The sequence below is a fragment of the Geospiza fortis genome, unplaced genomic scaffold (assembly GCF_000277835.1).
Source record: "Geospiza fortis unplaced genomic scaffold, GeoFor_1.0 scaffold66, whole genome shotgun sequence".
Classification (NCBI taxonomy): domain Eukaryota; kingdom Metazoa; phylum Chordata; class Aves; order Passeriformes; family Thraupidae; genus Geospiza; species Geospiza fortis.
In genome coordinates this window covers 2523792-2542669 of record NW_005054312.1, presented here as the reverse complement: position 1 = coordinate 2542669, position 18878 = coordinate 2523792, and the positions used below count along the sequence as shown (strand labels likewise).

At 53.2% G+C, this 18878-nt stretch overlaps 1 protein-coding gene across 1 annotated transcript in view; it reads right to left on the bottom strand.

The window, feature by feature from the left end:
• The window catches only part of DGKZ (diacylglycerol kinase zeta), a 26704-nt gene extending 26219 nt beyond the window's left edge, over window positions 1–485 (bottom strand). Inside the window, exon 1 of the mRNA XM_031055756.1 lies at window positions 1–485. This exon is cut by the window's left edge and continues 225 nt beyond it. Coding sequence (XP_030911616.1) covers window positions 1–470 — 470 coding nt within the window. The 5' untranslated portion in view covers window positions 471–485.
• Between the last annotated feature and the right edge of the window lie 18393 nt (window positions 486–18878).

Here is an 18878-nt window from a genome sequence, read left to right as displayed (position 1 = left end):
AGCTGGGGCAGCATGGCCAGCCACATCTCCTCAGCACTATGCTCGTGCTGGCCCCCCTCAGCTCCTGCTGCTGCACCACCGTCCTCTGGAGACTCAGATGTGGAGCTGTCAGCGCAGTGAGCCCCATCCCCCTCCTCTCCCGTGGGAAGGAGGCTGGCCAGGAGGACAGTGGGACCCAGCAGCTGGGCATCAATGGCTTGTGCCTGGCCTCCGCGCTTCTTCTGCACGGCAAACCTGGGGCTGAGGCAGGGCGGCGTGGTGCTGGAGCGCCGACGTGTGCCGGGACGCCGGACCAGGCCCAGGCAGGAGAGGGATGCCTCAGCGGTGCCTGAGCTGCGGCGACACTGGGCCAGTGAGGCGGAGGGCAGCCCCACCTGGGAGCGCCGCCTGGCCTTGCCCGTGGGCACAGCCATCACGCTGCTGCGCCGCAGCCCCTTCCGCCCAAAGTGCCGCCTGAAAAAGGTTTCCATTGCATCCAGATGGTGGCTGTTAACACAGAGACCAGGGATTAAGTAGCCCCCCCTATGAGTCCCAGGCCAGGCTGTGGCTGTCAGGGCAAGGGGACAGTGGGAAGCAAGGGATAGAGGGCTGAAGCAGGGAGTGGGAGACGTGGCAATGCTACCTGAGGCATGTGGTAGTGTTGCTCCCCACAGCTTTACTGCTCCACAAATCTCACAGCTCAGCCCAGAGGGCTGCAATGGCAGGGGAGGTGACACTGCCTAGCCAGGACCCTCTGCATTCCCTGCACTCCACTAAGCAGAACCCCTGTGCACTCCGAGGTGCCGACCAGCCCTGGCACCTCCATTACCCCTACCACTCTCCTGATGCTGATCCACCGGGTTTCCACACAGGAACCACTCTAGTTAGGTATCAGTCCCACCAAACTTGTAGCAAATTGAAATTAAGCCCTTGTGAGTCCTACAGAAGAAAATCGACCAGGCCAGTAAAACCAGGGCAGGAAAATTTGGTAGAAGAGGTCTGGGAGAGTTGGAAGCTGGGAGAGGCTGAAGCAGGGCAGAGGAGAGTTAGGAAGATTATCCCATCTGTCCTAAGCAAAACTTCCTTCTCACGGGAGAAAGAGCTTTATGGAAAGCTCATGCTTTCCCTGCCCAGCTCTCAAAGCTTGACAGGCTGCCTGGACATTGCAGCAGTCTGTTGAAAGCCATGGGTGGAAGGCACTGCAACACTTTCAGTGGCAGTGCCTCAGCACACAGAGGCCTGAGTGGAAGGAGCTGAGTCTGGCTAGCTCCAGTGCTCCCCTCCTCCAGAGACAGTGCTTCATTTCCCACCCTCCAGCTGCCACCTCTCTTCAGCTGCTAGAGGATTTATTCAAGGCCAACTTTAAAAAACCCACCAAAACCCATAGTTTGGTAGAAGCAAACTTCTCTTCAATTGCTCCCAAGGCAGGGGACTTGATCATGGCAGCCTGCAAGCACACACAAGTCACCACCACCACTCTCAAGGACTTCCATGCTGTGCAAGGCATCTACCCACCACGAGAGCATGGGCATGCTGCTTACCACACAGACTGACATCTCCTCCCCTTCTTCTATCTTCCTCTCTAACCATGCTCTTTTACATTCTTATGGATCAGTAATATCAGAGAACATTCAGGACATCACTCTGGCCCAAACTTCCAATGACCCAAGGCCCACAAAAACAGGTGAATTTATCAGAAGCTTCTTCCCTGTTTATTTGGGAAATGCATGTAAGATGGGACACAGGTTTTGTCTTCTGGACAAAATGGAGTTTTTGATCGTGCTTGTAGCACCAGCACCACATTGGGCTGTACCTCTTTTTAATAGATGAATACAAAAGTGAGTTTGTATTCTTGGAAAAGACAATGCTTGGTTTGGTCTCCTCCACCCTTGCAGACAAGGAAGCCAGCTCTTCAGTTTCTACAGGCTTATCACCATGTCTGTACTCAGTAATGTAGGGGAAGGAGGGATGAGTGAGGAAGGGAGGGAAGGAGGCAGGAAGGAAGGCAGGAAGGCAGGCAGGAAGGCAGGCAGGCAGGCAGGCAGGCAGGAAGGAAGGCAGGCAATGGCCTCCAGAGAGCAGCATCAGGGCAGCTAAAGCCTGGCTGAACTGAAAGCAAAGCCAAAGCGTCACCTCCTCAGAAGTATTTCTCAAGTCCTACCACTGCAAGCAATGCAGGCAGGTACTTGGTCACCAGAAGATTCAACCCACCCAAGGCCCATGGAGCTTTGCAGATGGCATCAGCATTTTGCTTCCAGTCTGTTCCCCACACTGCAGTGCTCCATTCATGTACCCTCTCCATATTATCTGCAAGATGATGCACAGTAAACAGCATAGAATCAGAGAATCTAAACTTTCCCTGGACATTTGGAGGCCATTTCCTCTTGTTCTATCACTTGTTACCTAGGAGAAGAGACTGACCCCACACCTTGCTACAACCTCCTCTCAGGTAGTTCTAGAGCTCAATAAGGTCTCCCAGGAGCCTCCAGCTTCCTCAGCCATTTCTCCTAAGACCTCTTCCATAGACCCTTCACCAGCTGTACATCTTCTGGATGTGCTCCAGCACCTCAGTGGCAGGAGGAGGGCCCAAAACTGGACACAGCACTCGAGGTGTGGCCTCACCAGCGCTGAGTACAGAGAAACAGTCACTTTCCAGTCCTGCTGGCCACACTTGCTGACACAGGCCAGGATACTGTTGGCCTTCGTGGCCACTTGGCACATGCTGGATCATGTTCAGATGGCTGCCAATGAGCATCATCACCAACGGGTATTAAAAACTTTCGGAACAAATAAAACATATTAAGAAACACAAGCAAGAACACAGGATGTGGCACATTGCAACAGACCTTTTTTGGTCAGCTTTAGCTCCTGGGGGAGACATACTGACCAAAGGCACCTCAAATGAGCTGAATGGCTCTTGCCTCCCACCCCAGATATTCCACCAGCACAAAGCTGCTCCACCGCTTACTGTGTTGCTGCTGTGGGCAGGAAGATCTCTTAATACAGCTTCCTTCCTTTCTGCACCAGTCTCATGAGGAAATCTGCTACAACAACCTTGGTTTGACATTTATGTTTGAGCACTAGCTGACTGCGGACCTTTTTATCTTCAGGGCTGTCTGTAAATGGCACGTGGACTCAAGCTCTGACCACCAGTGGTGAAGGTTATTACAAGATTGCCATCTGACAGCCCATGACAGCAGCATGTGGCAGCTCAGATATGCTGGGTGAACATATCCCCACCTCTTGCATCTCACCTCCAACCTGAGCTCCAAATGGTGTATTGCAGGTGTGAGAGCTGCTGCTGGTGGAGCAGATGGATAAACTGCCAGGGCTGCCCATGGTTGATATGCATTAGCAGAGCTGCATGCAGAGCAGCTGGGGAACCATGCAATAGGCAGAGAGGAGCCTGAAAAGAGCTAAGCCTTGTAAGGCCCAGACTTAACACCAGCATATTTCTGGCATCTCCATTGTTTGTCACTGAGAAAAGATGGAGAGGAGCCAGCACCTGTGGCTGCTCGGTAGCGCACATTACTCGGCTCAGTTAGATAAGGAGGCTGGATCGAGGCAGCCTGGCATTTGCAGGGTGCAAAGTAAGAAGTACTGCTGCGTGTACTGAGATACCAACTCTACTTATGAGCAGATACACACTGTCTTTTCAATCTCCTTCTGTGAATAAGGAAGGAGACAGCAGCTCTGCTCTGCTCATGATCTGCAATCAGAGCTCTTGAAAGGTGGGGTGTTTTTTACTACCAGACTCCTCAAAGCATCTTACACACCCTGCCTGGCCTCGGTACAGAGATGCTGCTGAAGCAGGAACATGTCCCATCAAGATCTAAACACCCTTGGAAAGCACAGCAGGGATCTAAGAGGAAAAACTTGCATCTTGTAACTGCAATGGACATAGAGATCCAGATCTCCAGATATCCAGCAGCTATCCCTCATTTGGTGATGATGATTCCAAAACCAGACAGGCTGACCCTTAGGGCTAAACATGCAGTGTTCCCCATGACATAATCTTTGCCCACATCATGAAGAGAATCTGGATATTCAGTTCCACTATTCTGCTTTGTTTCACTAATCTAGAGCAAACTCCCATGTACCATACTTAAATAACTCTGCTCTCTGTGATAGGCAGAGGGATCCTGTGCCATACACCTTCTTGGCCCTTCCTCTGCATCATTATTCCCTTTGTCCCTCCAGCAGCCTGGTCTATTCCTGCCAGTGCCCAGAAGCAAGAGAGATCTCAGGTTACCTTCTTACAGTGATAAATCTGGCACCCCTCTCCTGGCACCACAGGAGGCAAGAGGACACTACTGCAGGTTGTTGCTGATAATAAATGCACAAGCCTTGAGCCACAGAGAAATCTGGACATAATAATACCATCAGCTCCTCCTGACCTTTCAGCAAACCACCAGTTAGTCAACTGGAAAGCATTTTTTCCATCCACAGGACTACCAGGGAAACAAGTCCGAGAGCTTTGCCCCGTTCCATGACGAGCACCTGTCCTGATGGCAGCTGGCTGGATTCCTGCATCCTGGCTAGCTGTGGGTGCTGGGGAGCTGCTGTGGCACTAGAACTGGCAGAGTGTGAGCAGGAGCCCACTTCACTTTGCAAGCTGTCTTCTCCTGGCAAAGACACTTGACTCATACAAATCAGCCATAAGGAAAGTGTGTTATTAATAGGCACTCCTGTGTCACAGCAAGATCTCCTGGGCTTCTTCCCTGCCTTCTCCCTGCCAGGGCACTGGAGGGACTGAGGGACCCAGGAGCCCATCCAGAGAGCTGTTGCTCATTCCCACCCTGCTGGCACACCACTGGTTGCCTTCAGCCTCTGTTTCCATCACCAGCTTGTACAACCCACAATGCCCTTTCATTGCTCTGATATTCAATCTTCCCATGTACGCTACTGTCCTTACACCAGCCCTGCTGAGATCCTGTCCCCACTCTCCCGTCCTGCTTCCCATATATCATCACCGACCTCTCCTCTCCCTGGGGCTCCCCAGCCAGGCTTCTCTGACCTTACAAGACCAACCTGCACAGATGAGGTCTGCGGAGGAGGGTGCCCCCATGCCAGACGGGGAAGGGAAAATGCTGGCCAAGATGTGGTGCAGCCCTCAGGCTTTGGTTGCAGTGAGGTGTGCAGTAATCAGCAAGTTCCCATACTGTGCACTTTGTTTCTACTCAGAATTTCCATTCCAGCTGTCATCTCTCCTACCATCATAAAAATAAAACTGAGTCAGGAGCTTCCCCACACTGGGTCCAGTATAAGCAAGGAGATGGGGCTCCCCCCAGCACAGGGATGGAGAGGCTCCATCCAAGCCATGAGCCTTTCAAAGCACCATGTGAGGTGAGCTATGGGCTATGCTCCTCTACTTTAGGATTCATACATTTGACCTACTGCAACAAGTGCCACCACCTATATGGGCCACTTCCAGGCTTCTGAGCTGCAGGAGCATGGTATTCCCAGAACAAGGACAAAGACATCCTCAGTTGCACTGTCACTCTGCAGAGGAGGGGATGGATTACTGCTGCAACTGTAAGGTTGCCCCTCCAAGCTGCAGAAGCCAGTTTCTGATCCTAGCAGGGGACTCAGAGGGCAACACAGCTCAGCTTATCTTTCAGTGAGTCCTGGGCCTGATCAAGATAAATTCAGACCTCTCTGCTAGTAAGAAAGCAAGGTAAGTGCTTAGAAACCAGCTGGTGGTCAGATGCATGCAGCTCCAAAGGACCTCCTCCCAGCCCTGTGGTCCCTGAGGTCCCGGCATGTGATGCATAGAGGTCCCTGTCAGGGCTACTGAGCACGGGCATGAGAGCAATATCTAATCATGTTTGCCAGCTTGCTCAGAAGACTGTCAGTGTCACTGGGCACTCTGGATGGCCAACCTGGAGGTCCCAGGACAGCACTGCTTCACAAGGGACAGGCAGCTATATCAATGTAGACTCTCTGTATCCATCTTGTACCTGGCTGAGCAAGAGCACAACTCACAGCCAGTCAGGAGCTGGAAACACCACAGGGAGGAGATACAACTTCTAAGATGCTTTCTTCAAATGAACAAGTCAGGGTGACAGATGCAGCACCAAGGACCGGCAGCTGCCTTGGGGGACGATTGTAGAAAGGCAAATAAATGAAACATCACAGTTTGACAGTTTGTCATGGTAGTCTTCTCCAAGTGGCAGAGCCAGGTGGAAGGACACTGCCTAGCCATGCCTCAAACAAAGCAAGGCAAAGGCCATCCCACCTTCATGCCTGGCCCTCCACAAGAAAATGCTCACATTTGGTTTTCTGAGAAAAACAGGGGCTAGGAGCAGAAGGGACTGAGACTAATACAGTTCCTAGCATTTTCCCAACACTCTTCTCGTGGCAGCTCCATCCCACCTCACCCCAAGCTCTGCATGATGCCATGGTGCCATCTCCTTTTTCACCACCTTCTCAGGGCAAACATGAGATCTGTTTTAAAGCACATCTGCCAGAGTAGCTCAGATCCTCCACAGAGACTTCATAAAGTGAAGAGTTTGCCAGCCCTAATATTCAGAGTAATGTTCCCATTACAACAATGTGATTTCCTTCCCAAAATCCATGGAAGACAGTGTTTTATCTTAATTTAAACCAAAACTATCTCCTTGGAGCCTCCTGGGCTGACTCTGGGCATTTATATCCCTTGACAACTTTCCACCATCATAATGTTATGAAGTTTATATGCCAGTACAGTAAATAATCTGCCTCCCAGCAATCAAGAAACCTGACAGCACTGATGCAAACAATCTGTTGCTGCATTTGGCTGAGGAGCTGAACAGCAAGACTGACAGCCTTGAGCCATGAATTAACCAGCGCTGAAACGCAGAGGGTGAGCCCTGGACTCACAGTCACCCATGGTGCTGGGGCCGAGGCTGAGCAGGGGTCGGGGGAGAGGCTGGCCACACAGTTTCTATTTTGGTCCCATCAGCAGGACCAGCGATGCAGGCTGGGAAGGAGTTGGAGAGTTTCTTCTCTCTCTCTCTCTCTCTCTGAGCTTCCTTTCCAGAGTGACACGCATGAAGCCAGGCAGCGGGGGCCTCAGACAGGGTGTCCTGGTGGTTTAGGTACTCAGACCATGGTTTCTTTTGCAGATTCCCATTATCACACCCAGTGGTGGTCCCCTCACTCAGTACACACAGCTCTGCTCCTCACAAGGAGGGATGCACTATTTAAAGGGTGGCCAGCCCCACAGCCCAGCTGTTGGATCCAAACTTCCAGAGCAGCCCCAGAGTTTCTCTCCAGCACACAATGACAAAATCCTGGCACAGAAATTACTACTGGCCACAGTGCTGCCCCAGGCAGGGCAATGCATAGTGTCTGCCCAGGGCAGCAGCCCCAGGGAGGAGGTGATGAACCTTGTGTAACAACAAAGCTGCAGTGCGGCAGATACAGAACACAGGCAGTGATTCCCAGGGCTAGTAAGTCTCTGCACCTCCCAAAGCGAAGTCGAGAAAACCTCAGGCACTCCACAACATGCATTGATCACTGATTAGAAAGATGGGACTCACATGCCTCCCTCCAGCCCACAGCAGGGATCAGGAAGGGCATTCCACTGCTCCTGGCATAAGCAGGGAATCACAGTGCCACGAGCCCCAGAGGATATGCTAGGAGTCCACAAATCTGTCCTGCTTTCCTAAACTATTCCAAAGCAAAGCAACTGAGGGTCCTGGCAAGGCACAGGCTAGCTCCCTGTACTCTGCTACCTGCAGATTTCCTGCTGCCACCCCTATGCCACACGGATGGCAGGACGAAAGCAGCCGAACAGGTGGCTGGAAATACACCACTGGCAGGGCAACCGTACAGAAACAGCAGCCAAGCACCACTGAGTGCCATGGTGGCTGTGTTTTGCAGACCCCTCGCCTGAGCCCTGGGGACTGCTGTGGATCAGCTTTGCTCCAGGCTCTGGCAGCAAACAGTGCTCGACAGAAGCAAAGCTGAGGGTCTTGGGGGTGACTCTGGGGTCTGCTCCCCCTGCCCTTCACAGTGGTCTGGAACCAAATGCCATACCTACAAACTAAGGGCTGTCTCTCCCCCCAGGTCCCCTCCCATCCCCCACCCAGCACAAACAAAAGCAGCAAGCGTGAGGGAGAGGGACAAGCAGAACAAGGAAAGGGGAGATAGAGGGAAAAAGCCCCCGTGACCTGATCCGGAGTGGTGCAGGGGTCCTGCAGGTGCCAAGTGGGCGGCAGCGGCCGCACCGCAGCAGCGGGCCAGCCCTCCCCTACTAAGTCCTAGTTTGGAGAGAGTGCTTGGCTTCTCCCTCCGCTCCTCCCCGTGCTGCTCTCGTTAAAATAGCCAACTGCACTCCCTCTCCGACCAGCCCCAGGCCGGCTCGCCCCCAGCCGCAGGCGCATGCACCACAGCAGGCCCGGAAAGAGAGGGGTCCCCACGGTGCCAGCTGCTCTCCAAACACTCAACTGCAGCTCGGGGACGGCGCAGCTTCCCTGGCAGCGGCAGCAGGAAGACACGGTGAGAATGCGCCAAAGTGGTGATTCTCTCCTGCCTCCTTGGAAATTGGATAAAGGGGTTTGCATGGCTGATGAGAGTCAAGCCGCCTGCCACGGAGAGCCTGTCTTCATGCACAGGAGGTAACTTGCTTCTGAGCTAGGCTTCACAGAAGTCTCAGGAGCTTTGTGTCTTCCCTCATCGTGAAAACCCTCCATGGGACCTCTCATAGCCAGGCTGGGGACTTCCCCATCATGCTTCACCACTATCTGGGTTCCCCAGCTGCCTCTAGGGATCTGCTCCCAGCCAAATACAACCCATCTCCCTTTTGGGGTCACAAAACTCATCTCCTCCTTGGTCTTTGCAAAGACAAAGGGAAGGTCACGCTAAAGGCCAGCTCACCCTACGACGCTGTCACCAGCTATTGTTTTTTCGGTCATTTACTTGGGCGATGAGAGCCAATAGCCACACACAGGACATAGTGAGTGAGTCAGTGCGGGTGACTGCAGCTGAGATTTTGTCTCTCACACCCTGCCCCCTCCTGCCTGCCCCTTCCCCTCGCCTACATGTCATGGCTAAAATTAGACAGCTCTTCTCCTCTGTGTGTAGGAATGTGTGTGTGTTTGGACGGTGCCCAGTGCTCCTTGGGGCCTGGAGCAGGACTACAGTAACACAATCATAACAAAATGTCACAGAGGCTGCAGCCAGTGTGGCAAAGGCAGCCAGCTGCCTTCCCTGATGGGTGTCTTGAAAGCTGTTCATAGAGGGTAGCCAGGCCCAAAGGCTGAGCTACCACCATTGCTGTCATCATCATCCATCATGGCAGAAAGAGCAAGTGGCCCTTGTGAATCAGTGAAAGAGAGGGGTGGGGAGGACACATGAGCGAACCTGTCCATTGCCAAAGCTACTGAGGATTTCATTCAGCCCTCACAACAACAGAGAGGAAAGGGAGCTGGAGATACCCAGGGCAGGCAGGAGGCGTTCACCTCGGTCAGTCCTCTCTGCCCTCGAAACTGCTAGCTGATGAAGGATGGAAAGTTCTGCCTCCTTCCCTACACAGGGTATCTACACATCCTTCAGAATTCCCTTCCCACTGCCGGGAAAGAGCCAGCTGCCTCTAGAGGTCAAGCAGGTCCCAGCACTGTCACAGCCCCAGGGCAGCTGCCGGGTGCAGAAGGGCCTCTAGGAACAGGCCCCAGTCCATCATTGTTAAGACTCACTTACTGGGACCAGCAGGATGTTTTATCAAAGAGAAAATTAAAAATTTGCTGCAACTAGTCAATCATTCAGAGCAAAGTAGCCTGGTAAGAGATATGTGCGGTTCCTCGCCAGCCACACCTCCAGCCAAGGAAGCTTAGCACAGAATCACAGAATGATCTGGATTCGAAGAGACTTTAAAGGGCATCTCATTGCACCCCCAATATCATAGTCAGGAACACCTTCCACTTGACCAGGTTCGTCAGAGTCCAACCTGGCCTTGAACACATCCAGGGAGGGTTCAAGCTTCCAGCTTGTCTCCAACTGCCCCATGCCCACCCTGCTCTTCCTGTCCCCTGTGGTCTATGCATAGCAGAGACTCCTGATGATACCACTTGCTGCTCCTCACAGTCACCACAATCGTATCTCCTTCCTGGGCTGGCAGGACCTAGACTGACAAATGGAAACACCCATTTTTTCCCATGGAAACACCATGGAAAGGTGACCATGGTGGATTCCAGGTGGCCCCAAAATCCCTTTCAAGTCAATGTGACCACCAAGAGATCAGGGCACTAATTCCCCAAGTCCCTGGAGGCAGCAGGAGCAGGAAGCCTAAGAGCCCTCTCCTCAAGTTCAGTCATGCAAACCTTGCTGCCATTCTCCTCCTACTACCGCGACTTCGTAAGCCATCAGCCTGTTAACATGCAGACAGGTGAATGGGTTGTGATGGAGACCAGCAGCTCCTGCTGGTCACATGTTTCAGTCTGCTGTGTTCAAGCAGAAACTACTGCCCTAGGCCAAGAGGCTCCCCAGGCCCGCGCAGCCCTGAGCAAGACTTTCCATGTGAGGAGATCCTGGTCCCACGCACCTGAAACCACATCACAAGTGGCAGCCCCTGCAGTTGTCTGCAAGGGGGAAAACTGCTCAGCGTCCCTGAGAAACCCAGTCCCCAGTGATCTCTCTACACCACAAAGCCTGAGACAGGAAAGACACCTCCCAAGCCTTCATCATGACCCTGTGACTAAGCAAAGCACATGCTGACATGCCACACAAGTGGCATTTGTTAACTGTGCCCCTGTTAGTGATATCATGTCTAACCTTTGGTTTCACTTTTTCACCTCATGGCAGCAAGTGACTAAGTCTTTTTCTCCCGCACCTCACATCAAAATTGAAGTAACTCCTTTTAACAATCTTAAATCTACTATTGGCTTTGCTGAATATCAGCTTGTCCCACTGCAATAAATGGGAGGGCAGGAGGAAAAGTTGGGGTTTTTTCTCCTCCACCCTTTTTGTTCTAAATGCCCTCAGCATATCTGGTCTTACGTGCTTCCTTTTCTTCTTTCATCTTAACATCCCCAGATCTGCCAGAATCACTGATGGGCTTTTTTCTCCCATCATCCTTCAGAGAGGGGAAGAAGCAATGTCCATGCAGAGAGCAGATCACTGTCCCCCTTCCTGGAATGGACCAGTACTTTAGCACAGATCAGTAACACAGGGCTGCCTTGCTCTGCTTCCTGAGTTTCTCGGCTCCTCCTCTCATGCCCACAGAGACACTGGGTGCTCCAGAGACTTGCTGTGTGGGAGGAGCGACCCAGACTCCAGGTGCAGAAGTTGGGTGGCTGCCCTTATGAGGCTCTTGTGGTACCAGGACACGCAAGCCTGTGCAGTGGGGAGTTGGCTGACAGCTGCCTTGGCTGGACGCTTGCCTCTGAGCATCAGCCAGCCCATGGCAGCAGCTGACCAGTTTAAACTATCAAGCTCACCAGCCACTTCAGCCACAGCAGCATAAAAAAAGCTCTATGCAGCATAAAAAAAGCCCTATGCAGATGCTTTGCCAATCCCTTTCCTGAAGAAGGGAGGAAAGCAAAACCAGGAGCGATGAGTCAAGGCCAGCAACCCTGCAGAAGGGACATGTCACAACACCCAGCTGAAGTCAGCTGCAGGGGAAGGGCTGGAGTTGCACAGCAGAGCACCAGAGCTCTGAAGAGCGACCGTGCCCTCTGGTGTTCAACCCGTGGCTGTTTGGACTCTCCAAAACCCATTCACCCCCCCCTCTGAAGAGCACTAACTGGCCACACGGCCTCTTGCTCCCAACACCTCCAACCACAGGACTCCCAAGCAGCCCTGGGACAAGATTTTTGCGTCTACAACATCAGACAAACAAGAGACCGAGTGGCAAACTCAGTAAAGCCTAGGATGCCATGCAGAGAAACTGTGTAGCAGAAGCCAGGAGGAGCAGTAAGGGTCTTCCACTGTGGCACTCACACACGTGTAGCCAAATCCTGACCGGGCTGATGTGCTGCTCTACAAAGACCAAGGCATAGGGAGCCCAGGAATGGAACTCAGGACTTGTCCCTACCTCCACATCTCCTCAGGAGCACTTGTGAGTGAGGTAATGGCTAGTCCCAACACCATGGCTAGCCTAGGAACCGGCTCCCACACAGCAACTACATCCCAGCCATGGTGATTATTTCCCAGGCCCTGTTTTTCCACCATTTCTGGCAGTCATAGCCTTACTGAACTTCAGACTGTTTCAGTTAAATTTTATTATTTATTATTATTTAATTTAGTCATTTAGCTAAACCACTCTCAGTGCTGTCACCTTAGGTCTTCCAAGCATTCAGCATGCACTGGGTCTAGGTGCTCATGCCCACACTGGCTAGGACACAGAGGAGGAAGAGCTCAACTGACCTTCAATCCAAACTCCAGCAAAACAGAAGCTGCCATGTTAGTCGATCAAAGTCCAGTAGCAAACTGCCCTCTAGAACAAAGACAGTGACACAGACATAAGGCAAGCAGCCCAGCTTTCAAGTGGCCTTGGTTAGTACTGACACAAGAAGGTGAAGTGGGGTGAGATGTGGGTGGGAGGGAGGAGAGCTTTTCAAAAGAAATGTTGCAGCAGCTGCTGGGACTGCACAGCCTGTGCAAGCCAACAAAAATACCACATACTTATACACCGCTGGCCGGTGCTTTATCCTCCTGGATCCCCATCGGCCGGGCTGGCTGCCCTGGAGACAAGGGAAGACACCTTTGTGGGGCAGGTGGAGTCTAGGGACACAAAGAGAGTGGTCAGCAAGCCATGAACACACCTGGCTGCTCAGCACACAGCACTATCCTCCCCCGCCCCAGTGCCATCTCTCCACCACATGCTCTCCCCTTGCCTTGGCACATGCAGATCCCAAGGGCTCCAACGGCACCTGTGCCACCACCCATGCTGTCAGCCATGGAGGTCAATGCAGGCAACACGCCCAAGAAGCTGGAGTCAGCAACACCGTTTTTCCCTAAAGAGCCAGTCAGCAAACATGAAGCACCACACTCCTGCGTCTGGGATACTACCCCAGCCCAGTTCAGACCCAGCCAACTGCCCACCACCAGCCCAACCCAGCCAGCTGCAAGAGAGCATACAACTCGGGGACCAGCGCCAGGCTGGCACAGAAAGAGAGCCCTGCTTCCCTTCATCCTTCCCTGTGCTGGCCTGGTGCCTGGCTGCCTTCTTTCACCTCGACTGCTGGGTCCATGCATGGATTTGAATTTCAAATAAATCATGAAGGCACTCTCCATGCCTTTCACAGAGAAGCATTGTTTGGGCAGGGCAGAGCAGTTCACCTGTTCCCAACTCTCAGGCCCTTGTGCACGGGCACCAACCCTTAGGAGCCCCGACTACCACCAACCAGGGGCTGGGTAGCAAAGCTCTTGGTGACCCAGTGCAGATGGGAAGTGTCATTCTTGGGATCCCTCTGACACTCACCTCCACCATATCTGCTTCCTCACTCATTCAAACAACAAGAAAACTTGCGGGTGGGTAACGTTGTTTGAGCCCAGGTGGGGAATCCTCAGCCTCTGCTGGAGAATCTCCCGGCCCCATGCCAACCTGCAACCCTGCCAGGAGCCAAACTGGGGAGCAGGATACCTCCTTCCATGCATCCTGGCAGCTCTCACAGGACAGCAGCCCTGTACCTTCATAATCCTGCCAACTGCCAGCCTCACACTGGTGCAAAATCTCTGCAGAGAACACACACCCCACCCCCTGGCACTCTTCAGCAGTGGCAGCTGCCAGAGCGCCCCACGCGGTGTCCTCTTCCGTGGTGACCTCGAGCTTGGGCAGTAAGAGGCTTAGCCCTGGATCTGCGAGGCTCCTGGCCAGAGCCAGGGTAGCGAGGCAGGACGATGTACAGATAATCGGACCAAGTGGGAACTTTTACACAGAGGGGTGGCACATGGCCATCTGCATTGCCCCCTGCTCCCTCTCTTGGATGGCTACAGGCCAGAGCCAGAGGCTAGGAGCTCAGGAGGAGGCTGCAAGCCATCTTACGTACTTCTACCCCGTGATTCTCTATCCTCATCCCGTTGGGGAGTCCTGCCCTAGAGTGGAGGTGGGGCCCTCCACAGCCAGTGGGGAGCAGGCAGCAAGGAGTCCCCCTGCTCTCTGGCTCTGGATCCACACCTGGGCTGACAACAGCAAGCGAGGGACAGGCTGTTTGGCACACACGTTTCCTGTGGAAGTCAAGCTGCACCAAAACGAGGGGAAAACCTGCAAGAAGGCTCTATGTTAGTTGCCCTGACTTCCTGGCCAGCCAGCTGGGACACATGACTTTCTTCAAAGCCATAGCATGTGCTAGAGCCAGGGCTGCTCCAGCCCGGCAAAGAGATGAGATGCTGCTGGGAAGCAGGGAAAGGAAGACAGGGTAAGTGGAGCTGGGAAAAAGGCAAACACTAAGCTCTTGCCCATTGGTGCTGGGTGGGATTTTCACACCCTGGCTGGGTGTCCCCACGTGTGGCTGGGACTAGAGCCTGCCACAAGCTGGCATCCTGCAATAATGTCAGGGAGCCAGCAACAGCCCATGAGACACACCAAAGGAATCTCCCACTAACACGGGGCACAGAGGACAGAGCAGCAGCCAAAGCATGGGACTACCTCCAGCCAGACCTCCTTCTGCTCCCAGAGTGGGGCTTTCCCACCAGTGCCATGTACCGGCCACCCTGCACACACAGCTTGGGCAGCATCCTGCAGTCCCCCCAGAGACAGGTCTCCAATTCTCACAGCTGGGCAGGGCTTCTCTGAGATGGGGCATGCTTAGCTCATTTCCCCAGTGGTTCCCTGAACCACTGGGAAGGGCTGACAGCCGTCAGCTGGGCGAAGCTCAACCAGGCAATTTCCAGGCATGGGAGCAATGGTCACAGGTAGAAACTGGAGCTGACAGCCTAACCCAGACAGCACAACCTGCCCAGCAGGCAAGGCTGAGACAGGTGGCCCATTAACTCCTACTGTCTGGGACAGCATGGAGTGGGAAGAGATCCTCTCAGCTCCTCATCCTGGCGCAATGAGGAAGAGCTTCCCCTGGGGGCAGAGCTCACAGTTAAGTACAGAATTAGCACCCTAAGGCGTCAACCCCTGAACTGCAGGCAGGAGAAGAACAGCCCTGGGTCTAACATATACGTCTGGGGTGAACAGGACTCCATCCCTGCTGGGCTCCGGCCCGGCCAGCGCAGCCTCACTGCTTGCCTTGGCAGAGCTTCACCCTCCACCTGGTGTCCTGAGGGGGAGAAGAAGAAAGCCTCCCAGCTCCCAAACACAGACTGCAGCTGCTGCTGGATCTGCAGGTTGCAACAGAAGCACAGAGTATACTTTTGTATTACTGGAGAACTGTCATAGAGAAAGCTCTTGAACTCAGAATTGCAAAGACAGAGCCACTTATTATCCCCGGAGCCTGGTGCCAACTCAAGAACCAGCAGGACAGGTTTCCCCTATTTCCATGTCCAACCTGCGTTGCCAAGCCAGATCTGCACCAGAGTCTCTACGTCCAAAATTCTCCAGCAGAAGCCATTCACCTCCTGACAGTACTCCATCTATTCCAGAAACAGATTGTTTGTGGGCCCAAGGGTCAAGGAGTCTTAGCCTGCAGCCCTTGCTCTACTCTTGAACTCAGCATCTCAAAGTCAGCACTGGTTTAAAAGAACCAGCAAGCAAGCGAATGCATGGCTAAGAGATAATTCAGGAGCTTCAGCTCACAGAGTCACCTGGGGAAAAGAAAACAGAGCCCCACTAAGAGCAGACCTGCAAATTAAATTTAGAGGCTTTGTCAAGTCTCTGGGGAGATTGGCTGTTCCCCAGGCACTGCATGATGATGAATGAAGGAAATCCTACACTGTGTCTCCCACCACCTGCCAGAGCTCAGGTTGCCCTTCGCGAGAGCATTGCCCTCATTGCCGAGGGCTGGCCTCCCTTTACCAGCACCTCCTTAGTCCCCAAGAGAACTCACACAATCAAAGAGCTCAAACTCCCACTGCTCATACCACCCACAGCTCTGCCTCTCCCCTCTCAACACTGTATCCTTGCAAAGACCCGGCTCCACTCCCAGGGCCTGACTCTCTTCCTATTGTTTTTGTTCAAAGGAGGGAAGCAGTCCCTCATCCTCCCTCCTTTCAGCCCCTTGAGGAGATTACAGTGTTTCCTGGAAAGGATGCTCCAACTCCTAAGAAGATTAGTGGAAGGTGTCCCTGCCCATGACGGGGGGGGATTGGAACTGGATGATCTTTAAAGTCCCTTCCAACCTAAACCATTCTACGATGCTATAATTAAAGGTCTTGACACCTTCTCTGAGCAGGCACATGTCACTGTAGCAGTCTCTGCTATGATCTTGGGGAGCTGCCAGTGGATGCTTGGGACTGGAGATACAAGGCAAGTGGCAGGTCCACACCACGGAGGACCTCAGCCTCTGGAAGCAGTCAGACCCCCTATGATGATCCTTCCCTGACCTATCTCACAGCCCCACTGTGAGCTGGCAGCTGTCCAAGCCTGGCTCTGCTGTGAGGCTGCATTGGCTGCCAACAGGTACAGCTGCTCAATGTACCCAGTGCTTTATTTTTCCCCCGTTGAGAAAAAAAAGTCCCTGAGCAGAGATCACAGAGCAAACTCAGCAGCGGAAACAACTCTCTCGGCACATCCCATCTGCCCTGCAAACAAGCCCAAGTATCACTGCAGGGGACAGCTGGGGATTCCCAAAAGTGACACTGGCCCAGGCCCAGCCAAAGCTACCCAGCCATCACCTCTGAGCAGAAGCTGGAGGGTTTCAGAGCTTGAGGCATACAAAATCTGCATGCATGGAGGAGAAGTAGGAAGATGATTGCTCAACAGCTAGCTGGCAGCAAGGTGCTTTGTGAAAAAGCTTGTCCCAAGGGAAACACTGCTCTCAGTCCGCCAGCCTGCAGAGCAGAAACTTCAGGCTCCTCACTACCATCTGGTCTTCCTGCAGGGCACCTGGGGCTTACCCCACTGCATGGCCTCTCTACTGCACCTGCACCAGGGAAAGCGAGCACAAGGGCCGGCAGCTTCAAGGGCACCCCCACACAGCAGGGATGGAGAAGGCTGGGCTGCTGTCCCACTGGTACATCATTCTCAGCTCTCACACAGATGTAACATCAAGCAGCAAGAAAGAAGTGACAAGCGACGTCCCAGAAAGATGTAGGCGGGTGCTCGGCTCCGTTTGTTGAGTGCCGTTTACCCACAGGCTGTGCCGCCCACAAACCTTTCCTGGGGCAGTGGCAGGCACCCCCAGGCTCACCTGCAGGCTCCAGCACAAGACCTGCCAAAGGGTCACAGCCAAAAACTTGGTCTTGTGCTCTGCTGGACTACCATCTGCCAGCTGCCCCACTGGTGGCTACAGCCCTGCTTATGCTATCGCACCAGCCATTCCACATAGTTCCTTTGAAGTGGGATTTGTTACAGAAGCTCTGAAGCCCACAGGGGCGATCCATTTCACTGGCATCCCACTTCACTGGCACAGGGATGAGCAAGAAACAGACACTGTCCCCAGCACTTACACTCCCTCCCCAGTTCCTCCCTGGAAAGGGTAAACTGCAGTTCAGTCATAGCACAAGAAACAGGGCACCTAGAAAGGCAATTTAATCCTAACCACCTCTTATCTGATCAGCCCCAATCTCTTTATCAGCCCAATTAAAAGAATTACCCATCCACGGGCGGATGCATGTATTGTGCACTTGTCTCTGTCAGCTCTAGAGCCAATTACTCCACCCTCCTGTAAGGCAATTACAAGGTACAGAAATAAGCCTGCTTGCAAAACACGGGACTAATGTATCATACCACTGGAGGCCAGAGCTTGGGGGCTCACCTTTCTGTTGCTTCAAACCCCCTGAGGGCTCACCTGCCCGGGAGACAGGACAGGCTCTCTTGACATTTTGCAGACCCCTACCTCCCTTGGCCATGCCTCCCAGCGCTGCTACAGGCAGAGTCCAGCACAGAACGTCCACCTCAGGAGACCTCTCTCCTTGAAGCCAGGGCTCTCCACTCATGTCAGTGAGCAAATTCCTCCTAATTACCTAAGCTTCCTCTAGACCTGTTTCCCAGCCACAAGCTCAGAATAGAAGTGGGTACAAATTTCCTCACTGTTGGAAAACATTTGGTGGGTAGGGGCTGGCTGTACTTATTGACAAAAGGAAGCATAGCACAACCTTCCCTCTTAATCCTCTCAGAGGAGGAGAAGAAACTTCATGCCATCCTCTGCTCCAACACTCAGGTGGGCATAAATTCAGTGGCGTGCAGCCAATTATCCTGCATGACTTTCCATCGAGTTTACCTCCCACTGGTGTGTGTGGGAGCCCCTTCTGTCTCAGAGGTCCATGGGAATCTCTCCTCATTACCCTGCAGCTCTGGGTGCTGCATTCATCACCCCGAGCCAGGGGGAACTGGGTCCCTCCATCAGCAGCAGAAGGGCAAGAATGCACTAAACAATCCCATGGCCAGTTCCAGCTATCCTGGCAGGCCTACTGGCCTCCTTCAGCTCCTCCTGCCATTTCACTTTGCCTCTCCCCATGCGTCCACAGTGCCAAAGGTTGTTCACATGTGGAGAACTTCCCCTTGGCGCTGATCTACATTGCAGCAACAGCAGCCTGAAGCCCCAGGACTCAGAGAGAGATGCCACACAGTATTTGGAGCAGGCCAGAGACTGCCAGGAGCTCAAGGCAGCCATTGGTGACAGCTCTGAAACCAGAGCAGAGAACACCGCTCTGTGGTGGAGTGACCTTGCAAGCCATCCACTCCCAGGCCTGGCTTGGATGTGGAGGTTGAAATTGGAGCCTTTCCCCTCCATTCAGCATGTGTGATACCACTCTGGTGGCACTGCATCCTGCTTCAACTGCTCCCATATACCAAAAATACCCGTGAGACGTAGAAAGTTTGTCACAGGGCCACCAACACGGCTGGGGGTAAGAATTATCAAGTACAA